At 40.6% G+C, this 19,209-nt stretch overlaps 2 protein-coding genes, 1 long non-coding RNA gene and 1 other non-coding gene across 6 annotated transcripts; 2 read left to right on the forward strand and 2 right to left on the reverse strand.

Moving 5' to 3' along the window:
* The first annotated feature begins 136 nt into the window (after positions 1-136).
* Positions 137-4,146, forward strand: gpalpp1 (GPALPP motifs containing 1). Its single transcript, XM_056278986.1, has 7 exons — positions 137-281; positions 473-602; positions 739-864; positions 1,015-1,267; positions 1,813-1,977; positions 2,102-2,203; positions 3,427-4,146. The coding sequence occupies exons 1-7, from the start codon at positions 197-199 to the stop codon at positions 3,643-3,645; spliced, it is 1,080 nt and encodes a 359-aa protein (XP_056134961.1). The 5' UTR covers positions 137-196; the 3' UTR covers positions 3,646-4,146.
* Positions 4,147-5,061: 915 nt separating this feature from the next.
* Positions 5,062-16,825, forward strand: gtf2f2a (general transcription factor IIF, polypeptide 2a). 3 transcript variants are annotated; one of them, XR_008810163.1, is made up of 10 exons: positions 5,062-5,168; positions 5,757-5,830; positions 6,164-6,182; positions 6,737-6,875; positions 8,775-8,834; positions 10,407-10,488; positions 10,757-10,856; positions 10,998-11,141; positions 11,554-11,892; positions 16,588-16,825. XR_008810163.1 is itself a non-coding variant. In XM_056278575.1 (9 exons), exons 1-9 carry the CDS (start codon positions 5,103-5,105, stop codon positions 11,674-11,676), a joined length of 807 nt encoding a protein of 268 aa, XP_056134550.1. In that variant the 5' UTR covers positions 5,062-5,102; the 3' UTR covers positions 11,677-12,363. The 3 variants fall into 3 exon arrangements, 2 of the variants coding, with proteins under 2 accessions (XP_056134550.1, XP_056134551.1); XM_056278575.1 differs by lacking the exon at positions 16,588-16,825 and having other exon boundaries at positions 11,554-12,363; XM_056278576.1 differs by lacking the exons at positions 8,775-8,834; positions 16,588-16,825 and having other exon boundaries at positions 11,554-12,363.
* LOC130111400 (uncharacterized) lies at positions 13,449-18,700 on the reverse strand. Its single transcript, XR_008810164.1, has 6 exons — positions 18,611-18,700; positions 17,252-17,408; positions 16,239-16,336; positions 15,579-15,729; positions 15,103-15,199; positions 13,449-14,681 (listed from the first exon to the last, which is right to left on the reverse strand). It is a non-coding gene; the product is annotated as an uncharacterized LOC130111400 (long non-coding RNA).
* Positions 14,903-15,034, reverse strand: LOC130112175 (small nucleolar RNA SNORA31). The gene has a single exon (XR_008810206.1). It is a non-coding gene; the product is annotated as a small nucleolar RNA SNORA31 (small nucleolar RNA).
* Positions 18,701-19,209: the final 509 nt, after the last annotated feature.

Consider the following 19,209-nt stretch of genomic DNA (forward strand, 5'->3'; position numbering starts at 1 on the left):
TAACTCGCAAATTAGCAGCGTTGTCGCCTATGAGATTGGTCATGTGACCTGTACCCGTGTGTTCATTGGATAAAGCTATTGTTTACTTCCTGAGGCAACGGTCAAATTCGTGTATTGCGGATGTTCACGTTACGACCACAAGTAGACGTTATCATTGTTTAAGAAAGGGGGGAAATTAAGTTCCTCATTGCGAAATATGTCCTGCGATAACTTGATGGGACCTGCCTTACCGCCGATGTTTAGAAAAAGCAGTGATCAAGATTCTGATAATGAGGAGGGATGTAAGTGTCATTCTTGCATTTGCCAAGTCTCACAACTTGGATCCAAAAGCGGCATGTCATTTATATTTCAGTTTCATGAGATTCTTTTGGATAGGAATGAGTTTATAGAAGTCTTTCTTGTATTTATTTGCGACGTGTTGATCGCTGCAGTTGGTCATTCTTTTGCTCCCATTTTTATTTTCTGAAATCAGTCGCGGGTCCGGCTCTGCCTCCTGGTTATAAACGCGGAGAACCCTCCAGCTCTTCGGAAGACAGTGAACAGGAGGTAGTGTTCAAGAGGGCCAAGACAAGACACACAGCAAGAGATGGACCCACTACACAGTAAGTTGTATCAGTCTGAAGCAAGCATTTTAACAAGCAGAACCAAACCTTTTTCCCCCCACAGATTTATATTCACGTGTGACCTAGTTGAGAATAAACAAACAAACAAACTGTAAAACATGTTTTGCTTATGCAGAGTGGAAGAGCCAACGAAGGCTCAAGATGATGATGATGATGGTGATGATAATAATGATGATGATGATGGCTTCTTTGGACCAGCTCTACCCCCAGGATTTAAGAAACAACAGAGTTCGCCAGAAAGGTTAGCACAAGCTTCTTGTAGACATATCCTTGAAAACTAGAATAATTTGTTTGGAACAACTGGCTTGACTAAATTATAACACTTTTCATGTGTTTTATTGTGCAGGCATGATGTGCAAGATAAATCAGTTTTATACTTTTTTTCTCAAAGGCCGCCTATGATAGGTCCAGCTTTACCGCCAGGGTTTTGCAGACCAGCAGATAATGACGATAATGATGGTGAAGATGGAGAGTGTTTACCAGGGCCTGCCTTGCCCCCAGGCTACCAGGCTGAGTGCTCCAGTAGTGATGAAGAGGATGGTGATGTGATTGGACCCATGCCAGCCAGTGGAATGGCTCAGGATTCTGTGGCTCTTGACTTTGAGCGTAGGGCACAAAGGATGAAAGAAAAGCTGACAGCAGGAGTGAGAGAGATGTTTTTTATAATAATGATGATAATGTGAAGCTTAATTGGTCCTTGTGAATGAATTAGCTTTACATGTTCCCCCTACAAAGGGACGTCAAAGCGATGGGGTCAGCTACAGAACAGCACTCTATAGTAGCTGGAAGTGATTCGGTGTCTTTTTCAAGGACACCTAAATGTTTCCAAAAATGTGAGCTTCCTCTGTTGAAGGATCACTCTCCTACTACTTGTCTACATCACTGCTGAAAACTAATTGCTGAAGTTTTCTGTGATATTACAATTACATGACCCTGTCTGTCTAACCCATTCGCTAAAATGTTGTCCCCTCCTCCCTTTTTTTGTTTGATAGTTTTTTTAGGTTTAGACTTGATTTAATATCATATAATTAAACTGGGGAAATAACAGATGTAATCCTGCAATTGCTCTGCAGTGAAACCAGCAGGCTACCATGAGGTCAACTACTTGAAAGTGAACAGATGGAAAGAATAGTCAGACTGAAATGTGGCACTCATTTTGTTTGATGTGTGTGTTTTTATGGGTGTATAGGATACTCCTGAGGTGGTTGCTAGAGAATCATGGATGACAGAGCTCCCTCCAGAATTGCAGCACATTGGCTTGGGGGCTCGCACTTTCAAAAAGAGGTCGGGTCCAGAGAACAAAGACCGCTCCATTTGGACAGAAACACCAGCAGATAGAGAACGCAAGGCCAGGGTAACAGAGTCTCTACTCACTGATTATTGGGAAAATAACTCCTATATTTTGTTGGTAAAAATTTGTCACTAATCTTGTGTCTCTCATTTTTCTCATCTGCCATGGCTCTATGCTTGTCCAACAGGAGCGGCTTGAGGGAAAGAAGAATGATGAGCCAGAGAAAGAGAGTGTTCCACAGATGTCATGTAAAGACTTAGAAATGGCAGAGAAAGTGTCTAAGTATAATGTAAGTGATGCCATTATCGAAAAAGTTGAATTTATATTGGAAGGTTACATTTGAAACTTCCCCCCCAACAAATTATTACACAAGTATGATATTTTCCTAATTCTCTCTATATGATTGAAATAAATTTAAGTGAATTACCTTTCAAATGCCTTCAAGATTTAAGGGATAATTCAGGGTTGTTGTTTTTTTAAGTGAAGTCAATTTTATTTGTATAGCCCATTATCACAAATTACAAATTTGCCTCAGTGGGCTTTATAGTAATACAACATCCTGTCCTTACACCCTCACATCGGATAAGGAACAACTCCCTAAAAAAAAAAAAAAGCTTTAACAGGGAGAAAAAATAGGAAGAAACCTCAGGGAGAGCAACAGAGGAGGGCTCTCTCTCCCAAGATGGACAGACATGTAATGGATGTTGTGTGCACACAATTTACAGAATTATAATGGAATGTTACTACCTGGTTCTTATTTTTGTAGTTTTTGCCATTGTGCATATCAGTTATGATTTCACTGGCTTAATGGTGGAGATTCTGGATACGGACCACAACTAGACAGCAGAACAGAAGTGTCAGACATGTTTCAAAAAGTCCAATTAAACCCAATTATCTAAATCATTTATTTGGAAGTGAAAACAAAAGCACAAGTCCACTTTTTATTTTTTTATTTATTTATCCATGGTGGGTTTGCTGAGTACTGATGTACTTTTTCAGCAATTCCCTGCATCACATTCACCCCTGGGAGTTGCCCAGTAGAACCACAGTCTCCTACTGTGGGCCACTGAGCAGTAGAAGATTAAAGTGCCTTACTAAAGGGTACTTCAACAGTGAGGGAGGGCAGAGAATTGTTCATTCCCATCCCTGCCCCCACTGGTCTGGGGGGAACAAGCCAGCAACCCTTCAATTACAAGCCCCCTTCTCTAAACCACTGCCCCATAAGTTAAAAGTTATTACCTGAAATGTTCAATATTATCAATAGTCGAGCTACTTCCTGTGTCAGTTTGCAGGAATGACCAGCCTATACTTACCCAGCTAATGCAATTGAAAAGTCATAGATAATGGGAAACCGTGTACACAATCTAACTGAGGCACTAGGGTTTTTTATTGTTTTTGTTGAAAGGACAGGTCTAAGGCTCGTGTTCAGATTCTACAAAAATAAGATCCAGATTATAAAAACAAAAAAGTAACTATCTTTTAGTCTTTGCTTTCCAACTTATTTTCTTTTAGGAGACCAAGCGTGGTGAGTCCTTGATGACTTTGCATACAAAGAAAATGAAGAAGAAAGTGGAGGAAAATGTGGACAAGCCAGCAGAGAGAAGGCCGTTTGATCGGGACAATGACCTACAAGTTAACCGGTTTGACGAGGCCCAGAAGCAGCGATTGATAAAGAAGTCTCAAGAACTAAACACACGATTCTCCCATAGCAAGGATCGCATGTTCCTTTAAACAGTCCTCACATGCGATGTGGCATGCTGGAATATGCAGAGCTCCAGTTTGCATCCAGATGGTAAAATATTTATCCATGGCCAGATTGTATAATATTAACTAGCTTTTCAAGATGTTGGTTTGTTAAACAAAAAGGACACTGAATGAAAGATTGGGCTACATCAGGCTTTGACCCAAGTCATAGCCACTGATGGAGGATCATATCAATGAGCCTAATCCTCATAAGGAACAATAACGCTCTTACAATTTACAACCCATGTAAAATGCTGGGACAGAATTTTATCCCATGAGGTGAGGGAAAACTTTATATTATACAGTAGAAAAAGTGTGTTGGTAGCAGGTATTACTATTGTAAGTTTGTTATGGCCAGAAGCATTTACATGTATCATGCTTACTCCAATAACATTTGTTGTCTGGCCAACCTTCATAGAAACATATTTTACAATTCCAAAACAGAAAGAATCACAGACAATAAATAAACAAGGCGCTCTATGGATAACCCTGTAAATGGAAGCAGTTTGGACCTGTAACAATTGCCCATTTAATCTCTAGTCACTTAGCTTTGCAGGTGGCGGATTTTTGTTGGCTGGTCATCCGTTCAAAACCAGAAATTAAACCATGGCATTTGTTTTGACCTAGGTTTATTTCAATATCAAAAACAAAACATTATTCCTAATGTCTCTATCCTGACTAGGAATGAAATCTTACCCTTTAATGTTGAAAAACTGATTAGCAATTCGTGTATGTTTTATTGAAGAAAGAACGGAACTCTAAAGAACACCGTAGAAGCACCCTAGATGGCCGCTCTGTACCCCCCCCCCCCTGTTTTGCTTTACGGTGTAATTCAATGTCGGTTTCTTTTCTTTTTTTACCTTGGTTTTAAGCTTTCGAGAGTTGATAAAAATGTGTTTTGAAACATACCTTGCCTTCTGCTGCTTTATATAAAGGTAGTGTGAAAAGGCTGTTTGTAAAAGTATTGCGAGGAACGCAAAACTGCCCCCTATTTTTTTATTCTTTCTCTCCCCGTGGCCCTAATAGGGCTCCCGTAGGTTTGGCAGCGGCGTCAGGGTAATGGCATTTAACACGCAACAATTCAGTCCAAAGTTTAGCCTATGGGTTCGCACCAAGGAGGCATCGGGCAGAGTTGTCCGCCAGAACAACGAATCAAAAGGCCTCTGACGAAAGGGAAATATTTACGTTATCAAAACCTGTGGACAAAAAAAGGAAATATTTGTCAATAAACTGTCATTTTTGTTTTTGTAATGTTTGTTCATACGCAATTTCTTGGATGTCTTAACGTGTATTGTGCAAACGGGTTTTAGAGAGGTCTTGACTTCGGACTCAAGCGTTCTCTCTGTTTTGGCCCCGTAGAGCCGCCATACTTTGCTGGGTTTGTTTGTACGCATGCGTGGGGTCCTACTTCCTGTGCTGTTAACAGTAGCAGTATTTTCTACGAAATGTCAGAGAAAGGAGAGGTAGATTTAACCGGTGCCAAACAGAACACAGGTGTATGGCTGGTGAAGGTGCGTATGTCATCTATTAATGATGCTAGCTTAGCTGAAGGAGGATAGTTTGTGACCAACCTAAGTGGAAACTACAGCTAAGGCTAACGGCACTGTGTCTTGATGCTCCGGCATTCGACAATTCGATAAAGGGAAGTTATAATCGGGTTAACTACGTCTTCCATCATATGAGTTACCCAAACTAAACGTGCAAATTCTAGCCATGTTGAGCATGCCTTTAGAGGATACCCCTAGTTGCTGGGCAGGTGAATTCTGGAGACGGGCTTATTTCAAATGTGAACTAATAAACGGAAATCCCTAGTACAACTGTAACAAATGTCATATTTGGTAGGTAGACTTGATCTCTTTCTTCTGTTTGTTATAGCCAAAGAGTAAACGGTCTTGGTTATATACCTGTTTACATAACAAACAACAAATTGCTTTGATTCAGTGTGAACCAGTTTTAATCTCCCAATCAGTCTCTCCGTTATTGTGGTAATATTCACTGTAAACAAAGTGCTCTTTCATACCCCTGCGAATTTTTGTCCCGAGTTGACAAGAAATTCGGTCATAGGAAAATGCTATGTAACGCAAACAATCTCTACGCAGGTTCCCAAATACTTGTCTCAGCAATGGGCGAAGGCGTCTGGCAGAGGCGAGGTCGGGAAACTCCGAATAAGCAAGTATGTAAAACAGAACATGTCAGTTATCCAAGCAGTAAGATCAAAAAGTATGTACTCACTGTACGCGTGTAGTTTGTTTTATTTTAAAAAGGTACCCAAATTGTTCCCTCGAAGTAGGGTGTTGTTTTTTTAGTTTTTTTGTGTGCTGGCAATGATTACCTTTTAAAAAGAGCATGGAGATAACTTTGGCCACTTTAGGCTTAACTCTGCTGGCTTGTAAATCTGTGCTGCCATTATCTACTTTGCATTATTTTGTACAAATTGTATACATGACAGTAATCCGCTTCAAGTAATTTGGTATTTCTTTCTTCTTTTTTAATCTATTTATTTCAGGAACCAAGGCAAAGCAGAGGTAAGCAAATGTAAAAAACTCATGATGCAGCCTGTGGACGGACACTGGCTGTCTAACATGGGTCTGACTATTTTGTGATTATAAGTGTTGGAGTTTTGCTTGTCTGTATTTCAATATGTAAAAATCAGTGTATGAAGCAATGCTTATTTTGTAATGTACCTGTCATACATTGACTCCTGGCTATTTAATGTTGGGGCAACAGGCATAAACTTGCAACCAAAATTCAAGGCGCTTAACCACATGGTGTGTTAAAATGTATATGACAAAAAGACCCGCATCCACGGTGGTTAGGACTGAAAATGTACACCATTCACAAAGTGCAAGGGAACTAAAAATGTACTTTTGATAGAAGGAAGGAGTGTGGTGATTTAAAGCCAAATTGGTACACCTTGGCGAGCTGTCTGGTCAAAGCCAATCATATACTTCATTTTGTGCCAGTGTATTGATGGTGAAACACAATCCAGTAAAATTCTCAAGAGCGGGACATTGCAATACAAAAAAGTCTTAAGAGCTGCCTTTTTTCCAACATTAAATACAACCGTGACCTTTTTCAGGTGTCTTTCACTTTGAATGAAGAGCTGACTAAAATAGAGGGAATTGGAGACAAAACTGTGTCTGCACCCCGCGATCATCCATTTACCATGCAGACAGTGGGAGGTCAGACACTGGCGGTCTTCACTGAGACCTCCTCAGGTGAGCCTTACATAAACACAACTGAGCTGTTGGGCAGAATGGAGGTGTGCAGGTTGGAGGCAAGTGCAATGCAGAGCAACCACTATCAGTGCCTCGGCTTTCAGATTCAGCTGTGTAATAACGCAGTGATCCTCTAACCAAATCAGTGGTTTCCTGTGTGATGTCCATCTGTAGAATAGCCTGTGGGTAACTTCTGTAACCCAGGTGGTAGAGGTGCTTAGCCTGCTTCTGTTTTTGAAGTCTGCCATTCTCACATTTGCTTTCTTTTCCCCAACCCTGCTTATCAGTAATCATGTTTCCATCCAAGTGTTTTTTAATGCAAATTTCATCATTCCGAATAAAAGCTTGAAGGAAATGACAAATATCAAATAAAATCCCCAAAATTCACATAAAAGTTACATACTTGCAGGTAGTTTTTTTTATTTGATATTAAGAAATGAAGTGAATTGCAATGGAAATTCAATTACTGAATAAAACAAAATGAAATACGAATAGAACTTAATCACATGATCAGCTGTATCTTAATCTTAACTGGTCCATCTTTCTCGTGGGTGTCAAAGTATGGCCGTAGGACACGTAGGCCTACGTTAAGGACTTGATTCATTTAAACAGAGTTTAGAAATGGTGTGATTTATTATGCAGCATTTAATGATATTCTTGAAATTTGCTCAAAAGTTGGATGGAAACATAACTAGCATGTCCTAATTCACCACAGCTTTTGCCTTGGGTGTACTGTTGTCTTCTAGTCTGAGCGAGTGTACGTTCAACAATTCTTTGTAGTGAACAGGTCGGCACTTGTGGGGAAAGGAAAGAGAATTATTATGTGAAGACATTTGTATTCATTTATCCCATTTGCCCAGCTTTTCTCTTGGAGAGAAACAATTTTTCATAACTTTTTCTCTGTGTGCCTAATCAGTATCGCAAATTACTGATCAGATCATTTGGGTGCGTGCAATTTTATTTTTATTGCTGCTGCCTGATAGACAAGAAGCTTTTAATTTCTTTTTTTTTGACATTTTTTACATTAATCTTGTTTGCGATTTGTCTGTGTCTTGATTGTTTCGTATTTGATTTAGGCAATCACTGATTGTGGTGAAAAACGTTACGCTATTTGGTGATTTGGAGTTTGTTAATGTTGATCTACCAATCAGTAGGTCTGAACATGGTGTGGCTTTAATCAATGCATGGATTTGTGAGTTTTTCTGTTTTTCACGGGTGCTTGTGAGTTCATGCTACTGTGCTCACAGTGGGACAGTGTCCTTGGTGCATGTGTGCACATGCGTGTAAGTTGTGTTCAAGTGTGTGTGTTCAAGCTGCACAGCTAAAATGCTTTTGTTTTTTTTCCTCTACCACTGTAACTTGCAAAATGTGGGAAGTGGCACCTATCAGAGGAAAATTGTTTAAGCAGAATTAAATGCTTGGCAGAATCCTTGGCCTTCATGATGAAAGTTGGAGAATATCTTTTAAAACAAGTTAGGCATACCACAGTTTAGTAGCTAATGTATGCAATTGTTTGGTTTTCCCATTTAATTTAAATGGGAAAAAACAATTTATATTGAAAAGTAGACCTATGTTACACCCTAATTCATATCTCAGTTGTAATATTCAACAAGAGTAACATGACTTAATTTTGACAATATTGTGCAGTCTGTGTTTGTGGGTGTTTTTTTGTGCGTGTGTATGTGTGTGTGAGCACATGCTTGCTTGCTTACCTGCACGCTTGTGTGCTTTAAAGATGTGTTGGATGAAAACGCAGAGAAGCTCTGTGTATTAATCGTTTCCTATGCGATTAAGGGGTAACTAAACCCTGGGTGTGGTTCTTATTGTTCGACTCCCCTCCTTCCTCCGTCTTCCACCCCTCTACTTTTCATTTCACCATCCCTCCCTCCCTTCCTGTAGGCCAGTCAGAAGAGAGATCTGATGGCAGCAGCTCAGGTTCGGGGGCGGGGGCAGGTCCAGGTGAGTCCTCCGTCTCTTTCCCCAGTGAGAGTCACAGAGCTGCGTCACTGGGAGTTATACAGGCCGAGGGTTTTTTTCTTTTTTCCTTCGTTTACATAGGTGTTTTTTTTTTTAGATAAAAAATTACCCAATACACATGCCTTGGTAGATGTTTGTCTCGACACCCCAGACGTGGGTCCATCTAGCAGGTGGCTTCCTATTGAGGCCTTTTCTGTATGCACAAGTGAATGTGTGGATTTGGAGTCAGAGTTACAGTACTTGGTTTCATTTGTCACCAGTGGAGGTTGGTAAGGCTGTTGGGACTACGGTCAAACAGCATCCAGACTGAGTGCAGCTTTCTGTCTGTGGTGGATGGAGTGTTATATGGAGTGCAAGACCAGGCTAGTTGTGATGCAGTGTTGGCAAAGTGAGTGTGCATTGCCAATCTCACTTTTTTGGACATATCAGTCAAGGTGCTTGTACATAAGCAAGCTGCTCCAAAGGCCAGAGATGACAGGGCTATTCTCTAGCCTGTGACATGATTAAGGAGGACTGAAGGGTTTGTTGATGATGAACAAGAGACACTTTGTGGACATGGTGAGATGTTCGTGATTTTCCAGGAATATGGGTGAATATTCGGACTCAGAAATGTTAGTACTACTTGGAAATAATGCACACAGTCATAGGGAAGCCACTGGACAATTCCTTCTGCCTTCATACAGCCTTCATACAGAGTGGATTCCTGCTACTAGCAGCCTAACACAATAGTCTACTTATAAGGAAAGCTCAATTTCAAGAACAGTCCATACACACTCAGAAACACCCTCATGGACAACCCCATAACAAACAGAAGCTTTAACGATTTTGCAGGGACTTATGTTAAAATATTGCCTTTGGAAAAAAAAAAAAACTGCTCCGTTCATTTTAAGGTAAAAGACTGGAGTTGCATTTGCCATCTTCAGGAAGTAATTTGGAGTCATATATACTAGATTTGTGTGGGATTAAAACATCACTATACTTGCTGCAGAAACAATTTGGCTGGTGTATAATGGCAAGAGCAAGTTGTTACCACAAGGTAAAAACGTCAGGGCGAGAATGAAAGCATCAGATAGCAGTCGCACAATTCATTTCTGCAGAAGAGGAATAGAGCCACACAAAAAAGGGTTCTGAAATTAATCTGACTTTAATCTCTTAACTCAAATACATTTCCGTGTCACCCTAACCCTTCTTCTTAGGTATTTCCCACCGCAACCAAAATCCTGTGTGTAAAAACGCATTTGTGGAGCTGCAATAAGTGACCCTTGATTACACAGACAAGTTTTTATTTTATTCTTTTTTTTAATTTGGAAGATTGAATTTAATGTCCACAGTGTTGACTGGATTGAATCAGAATGTCAATAGAATGAGTTCTTCTTTTAAGGTGTTTTGTTTTTGTTTGTTTTGTTTTTTGTTTTTGAATATGTTGGTGAATGGTGTTTGCGCTTACTGTTGAAACACCCCTACTTAAATATATAAATACAGCAAGCACTGCCAATACCTGGGAACACGTTCAGTTTTGGATCAGTTTTCTTTATTGACTCTCGTCCTCCCCAGATAAAATAGCCTTGGAGGGAGTGGTGGTGCAGAGAGCAGAATGTAGACCCGCCGTTAGCGAGAGCTACATGAAGCTCAAGAGGTGAGTGCACAATAAAGATTTGTGCATGCACATACGCAATTTTACTTTTGAATACACAATACCAACTTGTCTATATGTATCCTGTCTGTAATATCAATGTCCATGTGTATGTTGAATGTATACAGACTGATAGGCATTTATCCAGTGTGCTTTATGTGAAGTCCTCATGCTTAAACCATGTGTCACTGAGTTTGTGAACTGTGAGACGAAGACAATGTTTGCACTTTTACTGAATTTGAATAGTAAAACGGTGGTATTTGTATGACAGGATACAAATTGAAGAGTCTTCCAAGCCTATCAGGTTGTCTCAACAGTTGGAGAAGGCTGTCACAAACAACTATAAACCTGTGTCAAACCACGCTTACAATGTAAGTGACGTAGTCCACACAGTTTACCCCAGTATCTCTTTTACTTGTCTGCTCAGAATGTACCGTAATCCACAGTCACTGTCCAAGCAGAGTATCCCAATCTTTCTGTTTTTACTGATTCTTGTCTGTCTGTTACCGCAGCTGGAGTATGAGAGGAAAAAGAAGGAGGAAGGCAAGAGAGCAAGGGCTGACAAACAGCAAGTGTTGGATATGTTGTTTTCTGCCTTTGAGAAGCACCAGTACTACAATATCAAAGACCTGGTGGATATCACCAAGCAGCCTGTGGTAAGACTAGTGGGTAGCATGGTTTCAGCTGTCAGCTTCAGTGTCATAGATTGTAACAGTAACCGGGCAGGACTGGTAACGTTTGGTTGGAATTCAGTAAGGAACTTGGAACATGACCACTTATGAGCAGAATTACTGGCTAAATACGAAAAAGCCATCTGATCTGATTCATAGTTATAATGAAGTCCAGTTGGTCCCAGAAGGATGGAGATATTTGATGCAAGAGCTGTTATGGAAATATGGTTGTTCCATTACTTAACTTGTTCTTTAAGCATCGTAGCATATTGCTAACCATTTTCTAAACCCAAAATGCTTTTGTTGCTCATTGACGTTTTGTTACTTGCTTTTGAACACTGAATGACAGCAGTAAATGTCACCATTACTCACAAATTGTCCTTTTGTCTTTTGCCAGATTTACTTAAAGGAAATCTTGCATGACATAGGCATCTACAACATGAAGGGAACTCACAAAAACACCTGGGAGCTGAAGCCAGAGTACCGACATTACCAGGGCGAGGAAAAGACCGATGATTAGATTCTTCCAAAAGATCACCTAGAGTTTGCCATTCTCTCCCTGGACTAAGCCCTGGCTGGCTCATGGACTTCTTGCCTCAGTTCTCATCCTCAAAACATATTGGATGATTGAGCAGAGTAGTTTTGAGGCAAAAAGTTGTCCGTTTTCTCCATTTCATTTTGGAGAGGGGTAGAGATCGAAGAGATGCAGGGAGCAACTCAGCCATTTACTCTAAAGGTGTGAATTGTTTCTTTCATGTGTTTTTCTAACACACAACCTGAGTAAAAGGCCTTAGTATTTGAATTATTTGTTCTTATCCATCAGCAGCATGGAACAACTGCTTGTGGGTAGCAAAGCATAGGTTTATGAAATATTGATTCATAACACTTAAGCAAATTTTAAATTCTTTGGTTTGATACTGCAGTATATGCAGAGGGTTTTTTTTGTTTGTTTTTTTCAGTTTCTGGTCATGTAAGTATAGGCTGTCAAGACAGGGAGATGATCATCTGTCGAAGAACTTTTGATGGTTTTATTTGCAGTAAGGTGTAGGCTTTTTTTGGATATTATATTTTGTGTGTATGTTGAAGGCGTTATAGCAGTACCTGGTTTTCCTTAGTGTTTTTTTTTCTAATTTTATTTTGTTGGATGGAGTTCAGGAATAAAACCTTTTTGATACAAGTCAATTGAGGGAGGTGTTTCTTTCTTAAAGCAGTGAAAAATATTTCATAAACTGCACCAGTGGTGTAGTGGTCGTTTAGGAGGTAGGCATACTGCAACCTAGATGGGTAGGTCACTAAGGAGAAAGTGGGTATACTCGCCTATATATTTCAATGGCTTTTTAGCTGATGAGTGATTATACTGTAAACTGACAGTATTATTACCCCTGAAATGTGGTATTGTGATTGTAACCCTTTCAAATATGATATAGTCACTAGTGCAGATGGCAGCCATTTTGAATTTCAGGATTTTCCCTTCGAATGATTCCTTAATACTTTTTATATGTCGAAGAGGATACCTTTAGGGGTACAATACAAGTAAAATAGCTTTTTTTTGCAGTTTGTGTGAGGTCAAGTTACATGATTACTGGACTATTAGGCACTTATGGCATCTGAGTTCACTTCAGTTTGAGTCATAGAAAACGCATAATTTTTCAATATAGACCCATTGACTTGTGTGGGGGGAAAAAATTCAACATCACTAATTTTTTTGAAAATTAAATGGAAGGGGCGCCTCCGTAGCCAAATGTTTACAGTGCATGCCCCACATGGTTGCAACCTTCACCTGTTTGATTCCAGCCAGCGACCTTTGTTGCACGTCATATCCCTCCCCCTCATTTCCTGTCTGCCTCTTCACTGTCTAATGAAGGTAAAAATCCCCCCCCCCCTCAAAAAAAAAAGTAAATGGAATTTTATGGGCCAATACACCACGGCAAATAGGTAATGGAGGTAGGTCAATTTTTAGGCAAGTCAACGCAAAGTTGAATATTTTCCGTTACTCAAAAGGATGAAAATTCAACAGATTCCCTTTGAAGTAATTACATTTCCATTTTTAAACTTGTAATTTCAAGTAAGAGTATGATGCCCTTCCAGCTTTATGGTCATGAAAAGTCAGTATTCTCCAGCTCTAGAATATCTGTGATTGTCTTAAATTACCATTTAACTCTTGTACATCAGAGCTAAATTTGCTGCTTTCTCGTTTTGTTTTGATTGTGCTTCAGCTGCTCTACTACACGTTAACCAAGAAACAGGTTAATGTATCAGGAATCCACAGACTGGTCCTGCTGGGGGGAGACATTAAACACAAGGTTTTTAATGGTGTTTCAGCCAATGGCCTGTTTATTAGTGAAATTGTCAATTGGACAAATGCATTACATGCACAGCATGCAACTTCATCCAGATAAGATTGTGCAAAAGGCTAACAGATTAAATATGTGGGTGACTGTTTCTTCCAAAGAGGTCAAAAGGACTGGTGGAAAATAAAGGCTGATTGTTCATGTAGAGCGGGGCAAAACCTTTCCCGCTGGTCTGAATGTCAGAGCCAGGATGTGTCCAGTGGACAAAGCATTTCCTGACTGAAGTGCTTCCAGAAATCTTGCAGCTTTACTACAGAGAGCTGGAACAAGGGTCAGTCCGAAGTTGACAAGACTAACATTAGGTAGTTACAATCCTGAGATTTACATGTAAACAAATCTTTCTTGATACTTTTTATCTTGGGCTGACGATGTTAAGGGCCCCAGTTTCAGCAGAGGTGAGGAGGTCGTTGAGTACTTTCAGGAGTGCAGTTTCAGTGCTGTGGAGTGGGCGAAAACCGGACTGGAGGGGTTCAAGTAGAATGTTGGAGTGTAGGTAGGTTTGGAGTTGTGTGGCGACAATGCGTTGCAGGGTTTTTGAGAGAAAGGGGAGGTTGGAGATTGGCTGGTAGTGGTTGAGGCAGGATGGATCAAGACCAGGTTTCTTGAGAAATGGGGAGACAGCGGCAGTTTTGAAGGCAGAAGGGACAATTCCATGGGACAGTGAGGAATTGAAAAGGTTGGTGAGGTAGGGGCATAGGGCAGGGAGGCATTTCTTCAGTAGGAGGGTGGGGAGGGATCAAGGGAGCAGGTTGTGGCTTTTGATGAGCTGATGAGTTCAGAGATAGTGGGAGGGGCAACTGGAACAAACCAGGAGAGGTGGCGATCGGGGAGGGGTAGGGAGGTCGAGAGAAATGGGGATAAAAGGGGCTGGGGTAGGAGCTGCCGAGTCAGATGCAGGGCACAGTGATTTGTTAAATGAGTTGCACTGTTCAGGAGTAGAGTTGGAGAGGGCATCAGCATGGGGCTTGAGGAGGTTGTTTATAGTGGAGAAGAGGGTGCGGGGGTTACAGTTGGAGTCATTGATGATGGTGGAAAAATAGGGAGACTTGGCAGTGGTGAGGGCATCTTTGTAGGCGGAGAAGTGGAGTTTGTGGGCTTCTTGATGGACAGTGAGAGATGTTTTCTTGACGAGTCAAAAATATAACATTATATGGTTGTTGGCACAGTCCCCTCCCTGGAAAAAAACCCCAAAACAAAACACATGGATGAAACTGGATTTTAGTTATTTGTGTTCCATCATCTATTGGTAAAGGTCTTCAACTAGCTGGGGTTTTTTTTTTTTTAAGTTTTGGGAAACCTTAGAGAAAATCAGTCTGTAAATGTGTACTTTTTTTATTCTGCGAACTTGTTCTGACTGAAAATTTATTCCAACATCTTGATATGCTCAATGGATTTTGGTGTGTTCCTAAATTCAATCTGGGCTGCCATATAATGTCACAGTCAGAAAGCACAAGGAATATTCAATATAGCATCTCCATGCAAACCAAAAGCCAATGTAGTCTGCTTCCGGTCTATCAGTGGATGCAGATTTAAAAATACACCAATTTAAAATACAAACAGGGATTAACAGGAATATATCAGTTCTTGTCACTCACCTGCAAACTTTAAATTTGGTCATTATCTGCTTGACCACGTTGTCTCAGCTACAGTAAATAACTCAGGTCTCTGGGTTTTTCCCATCTATCCTTAGGCCTGTAAGAGAATATGCAAACATCATATATGTGTCCTTTTCAGAGGACATTCTCAAAATGTCTCCAGCAGATAAACTGAAGTATGAAGAGCGGAGCAGTTATTGATTCATTAGAGGTCCCAGTTAATAACACAAGACATTGTTTTCATTATCATCCCCTCTTCAATCCGAGACACCATGGTAAACAGGCGGGCAGAAAGCGCAGGGATGTTAATTTTGCATCTCAAATAGTAAAACCTGGTTCACTCTACAGAAAAAGGCCCAGGCTGTCAAAGATGCGGACGATGTGAATGGAAAGGCAGACCAAGGAAACATTCCACCAGTGGTCCAAAAACCACAAACAGTAATTACAAATAGGTAGCTGTCGCTACCCTTACTTACATCTGATGTTGAACTGATTGCAGCTCCAGATAGCTCCTCATGTTTGAAGCTGGTGTCTTCCAGTCGTCGGTCAATGACTGCACTGACAGAACAAGCCGTCATCCGATTTCAACTGATGTATAATAACCACCAACAGCAGATCCTCATCCATCTGGCCCACCAGCAAGAAACAAGGGAGGGAAATTAAAAGGTTTTTTTTTTTTACTTTTGATTAACTGAAACATCACCTCATAAAATATAGCAATGTCTTGATAGCCTGAAAATGAAAAACGGTCTCTTTTTAGAGGGTCTGTCTTAATACTGATGCAAACTCTAAGGGGGACGGACCACAGATTTTTGATGATTGATAATGAGTACTGTATATGTAGCATTTTCAAAGCATAGATGACTGGAAAGTGAAATAAAAAAATACAGCTGTCATGGTCTACATATTAACAGATTGAGGCTTTTAATTTTTCAGCCTAACAAGGCTTCAAGGCCAATATGTAATAATTTCAAGGGTTGGTTTTAAGTATTTATAGAAGAATTAGATTGGTCTGGCTAAGGACAAGAGTACCTTGAGTTAATGTTAAAGGTACACACAGATATGCAGATTTAAAAATACACCAATTTAAAATACAAACAAGGATTAACAGGAATATATCAGCTCTTGTCACTCACCTGCAAATTTTAAATTTGGTCATTATCTGCTTGACCACATCGTCGGCAGCTACAGCAAATGCCTCAGGTCTCTGGGTTTTTCCCATCCATCCTTAGGCCTGTAAGAGGATATGCAAACATCCTATCTGTGACCTTTTCGGAGGACATTCTCAAAATGTCTCCAGCAGATAAACTGAAGTATGAAGAGCGGAGCAGTTATTGATTCAATAGAGGTCCCAGTTAATAACACAAGACATTGTTTTCATTATCATCCCCTCTTCAATCCGAGACACCATGGTAAACAGGCGGGCAGAAAGCGCAGGGATGTTAATATTGCATCTCAAATAGTAAAACCTGGTTCACTCTACAGAAAAAGGCCCAGGCTGTCAAAGATGCGAAAGATGTGAATGGAAAGGCAGACCAAGGAAACATTCTATCACTGCACCATAGAGAGCATCCTGACCATCTGCATCTCAGTGTGATACGACAACTGCACCTCAGTAGACCAGAAAGCTCTGCAGCGGATCGTCAAGGCGGCCCAGCATATCACCGGTACCCAGCTCCCAGCCATAAAAGACATTTATCACAAACACTGTCTTCGAAGGGGTCTGAGCATCAGCAGAGATCCCACCCACCCCAACCATGGACTGTTCTCCCCCCTGCGCTCTGGGAGGCGCTACAGGAGCCTCAGAGCCCGCACTACTAGGCTCAAAAACAGCTTCTTTCCACAAGCTGTTGCCCACCTGAACCTGGCTACCCACTGAATGTCTGTAGATATTTTTAAATATTTTGTACTCCAGCTCTTTTTTAATTTATTTTTAGCTTTTGGTCTTCATGTGTGTATATCTTATACTGTGTTTGCTGTGTTTGTCTGTGTCTGTCTTGCACTGTTTGGTGAAACCACAGCCCTCATTTCATTTTTAGCATGTGCCTGCACATTGTTTTTAATGACAATAAATTGAATTGAATTCCACCATGGTCCAAAAACCACTTACAGTAATTACAAATAGGTAGCTGTTGCTATCCTTACTTACATTTGATGTTGAACTTATTGCAGCTCCAGATAGCTCCTCATGTTTGAAGCTGGTGTCCTCCAGTCGTCGGTCAATGACTGCACTGACAGAACAAGTCATCATTGTCATCCGATTTCAACTGATGTGTAATAACCACCAACAGCACATCCTCATCCACCTGGCTCACCAGCAGGAAACAAGGGAGGGAAATTAAAAGGTTTTGTTAAAAATCTTTTGATTAATTGAAGCATTGCCTCATAAAATAAAGCAGATGTCTTGATAGCCTGAAAATGAAAAACGGTCTCTTATTAGGGGGGTTGTCTTAATACTGATGGAAACCCTTAAGGGGGACTGACCACAGATTTTGTATGACTGATAACGAGTATATGTAGCGTTTTCAGAGCATAGAAGACTGAAAAGTGAAATGAAAAGTATACAGCTGTCTTGGTCTACATATTAACAGTACTCATCAGTTGGTTTAACAGACTGAGGCTTCTAATTTTTCCAGCCAAACAAGGCTTCAAGGCCAATATGTAATCATTTCAACAGTTGGTTTTCAGTATTTATAGAAGAATTAGACTGGCCTGGCTAAGGGCAAGAGAGTTAATGTTAAAGGTACACATATTTCTGCATGGTAAGCCCATTTACTACAAATGGCCTATACCTCATATTACTGCATTTAGCATTTCCTGAAGCAAAGCACACTGCATATTTTCCCTACCTACCTTCCAGGCAGCCACTGGTTTCCGTTCATTTCGGTACAGTATGAAAATCATACTTGCATAGACTTGAAACGTGCTTAGTTAGGTAAGCCACGCCAGCGAGCATGTGGTCACATTTCCACCCAACTATGACAGATTAAAGGCAACTAAATAGCCACCGTGATAAATTGCCATATCTGATTGTTGTGAGTCATTTCGAGTTGATTTACATGAAAACCAGCGGCTGACCGGGAGATAGGAAAAGACGTATTTTAAAACATCTAAAACACTATGTTTGTCCGGAGTAACATGAAATTTAAACGATTTGTGGCAAATTAAGCTAAAACACCGGTATGGTCCTTCAAAGTAGCCTAGCTGCATAGAGACGGTGAAATGTGCCTGCTTTGCTAACTTACGCCAGAAAACCCAAACCAGCTGCAGTGGAATAATCGCCTAGTTAATACATTTTAATTAGTTACTACAATAAAGCCAGTTTAGGGAATATGATTATGACAGAAGGACTGAAATCTGGCACTACAACGTGGTAATAGCTGGGTCTTGTAACAGGCGGCCAGGAGGGCACCCACAGTGACACCAGGCCAACAAATCAAGAGATTTTTGTCAGATTATTTTGTCAGTAAAAATAACGTTGCGTGCAAATGAAACGTGGTATGCTTACAAGTAATCGTGTCCTTGTAGATGATCGTTTTTCGTACTCGGGTACATCTTTTCGACGTGAAGATGGACTCAGATACCTTCAGACCCGCGGACTCCGGCTCAAAGACAAGAAATCAGGAGTTCTCAGATCAAATACCGACCAGTTGTGAGTCGCCCTCTTCAGGCCAAGGAGGGAAATTCACTATTTCGCCCTCCGGTTCCAAAAGTGGTACAAAATGGGAACTGGATTTATAATGTCAGTCAAATCCAGAGACAACCTTCACAGCCTGTTTCACTTGATGAAATAAAAGACTTTGCTTGATACCGTGTTGTTGCATTTGAAATCACGCATGGATATAATGCATGATAATAATAATAATGCGAAATAAACTTAATAATAACGCTAAATAATTCTCCTGTACAGTGCAGTTACCGCCCAATTGTCTAATTTCCACCTGGTGGAAATTAGACAATTTTCAAGACAACCCCTATAAAAGGAATGGATTTGCAGGTGGTGGCCACAGACCATTTGCCTGTCCTCATCTTTTCTGGCCGATCTTTGGTTAGTTTTTCATTTTGCTAGTGCCCTCACCACTAGAGGTGGCATGAGGCGGTATCTAC

The sequence above is a fragment of the Lampris incognitus genome, chromosome 4 (genome assembly GCF_029633865.1).
Source record: "Lampris incognitus isolate fLamInc1 chromosome 4, fLamInc1.hap2, whole genome shotgun sequence".
NCBI lineage: Eukaryota > Metazoa > Chordata > Actinopteri > Lampriformes > Lampridae > Lampris > Lampris incognitus.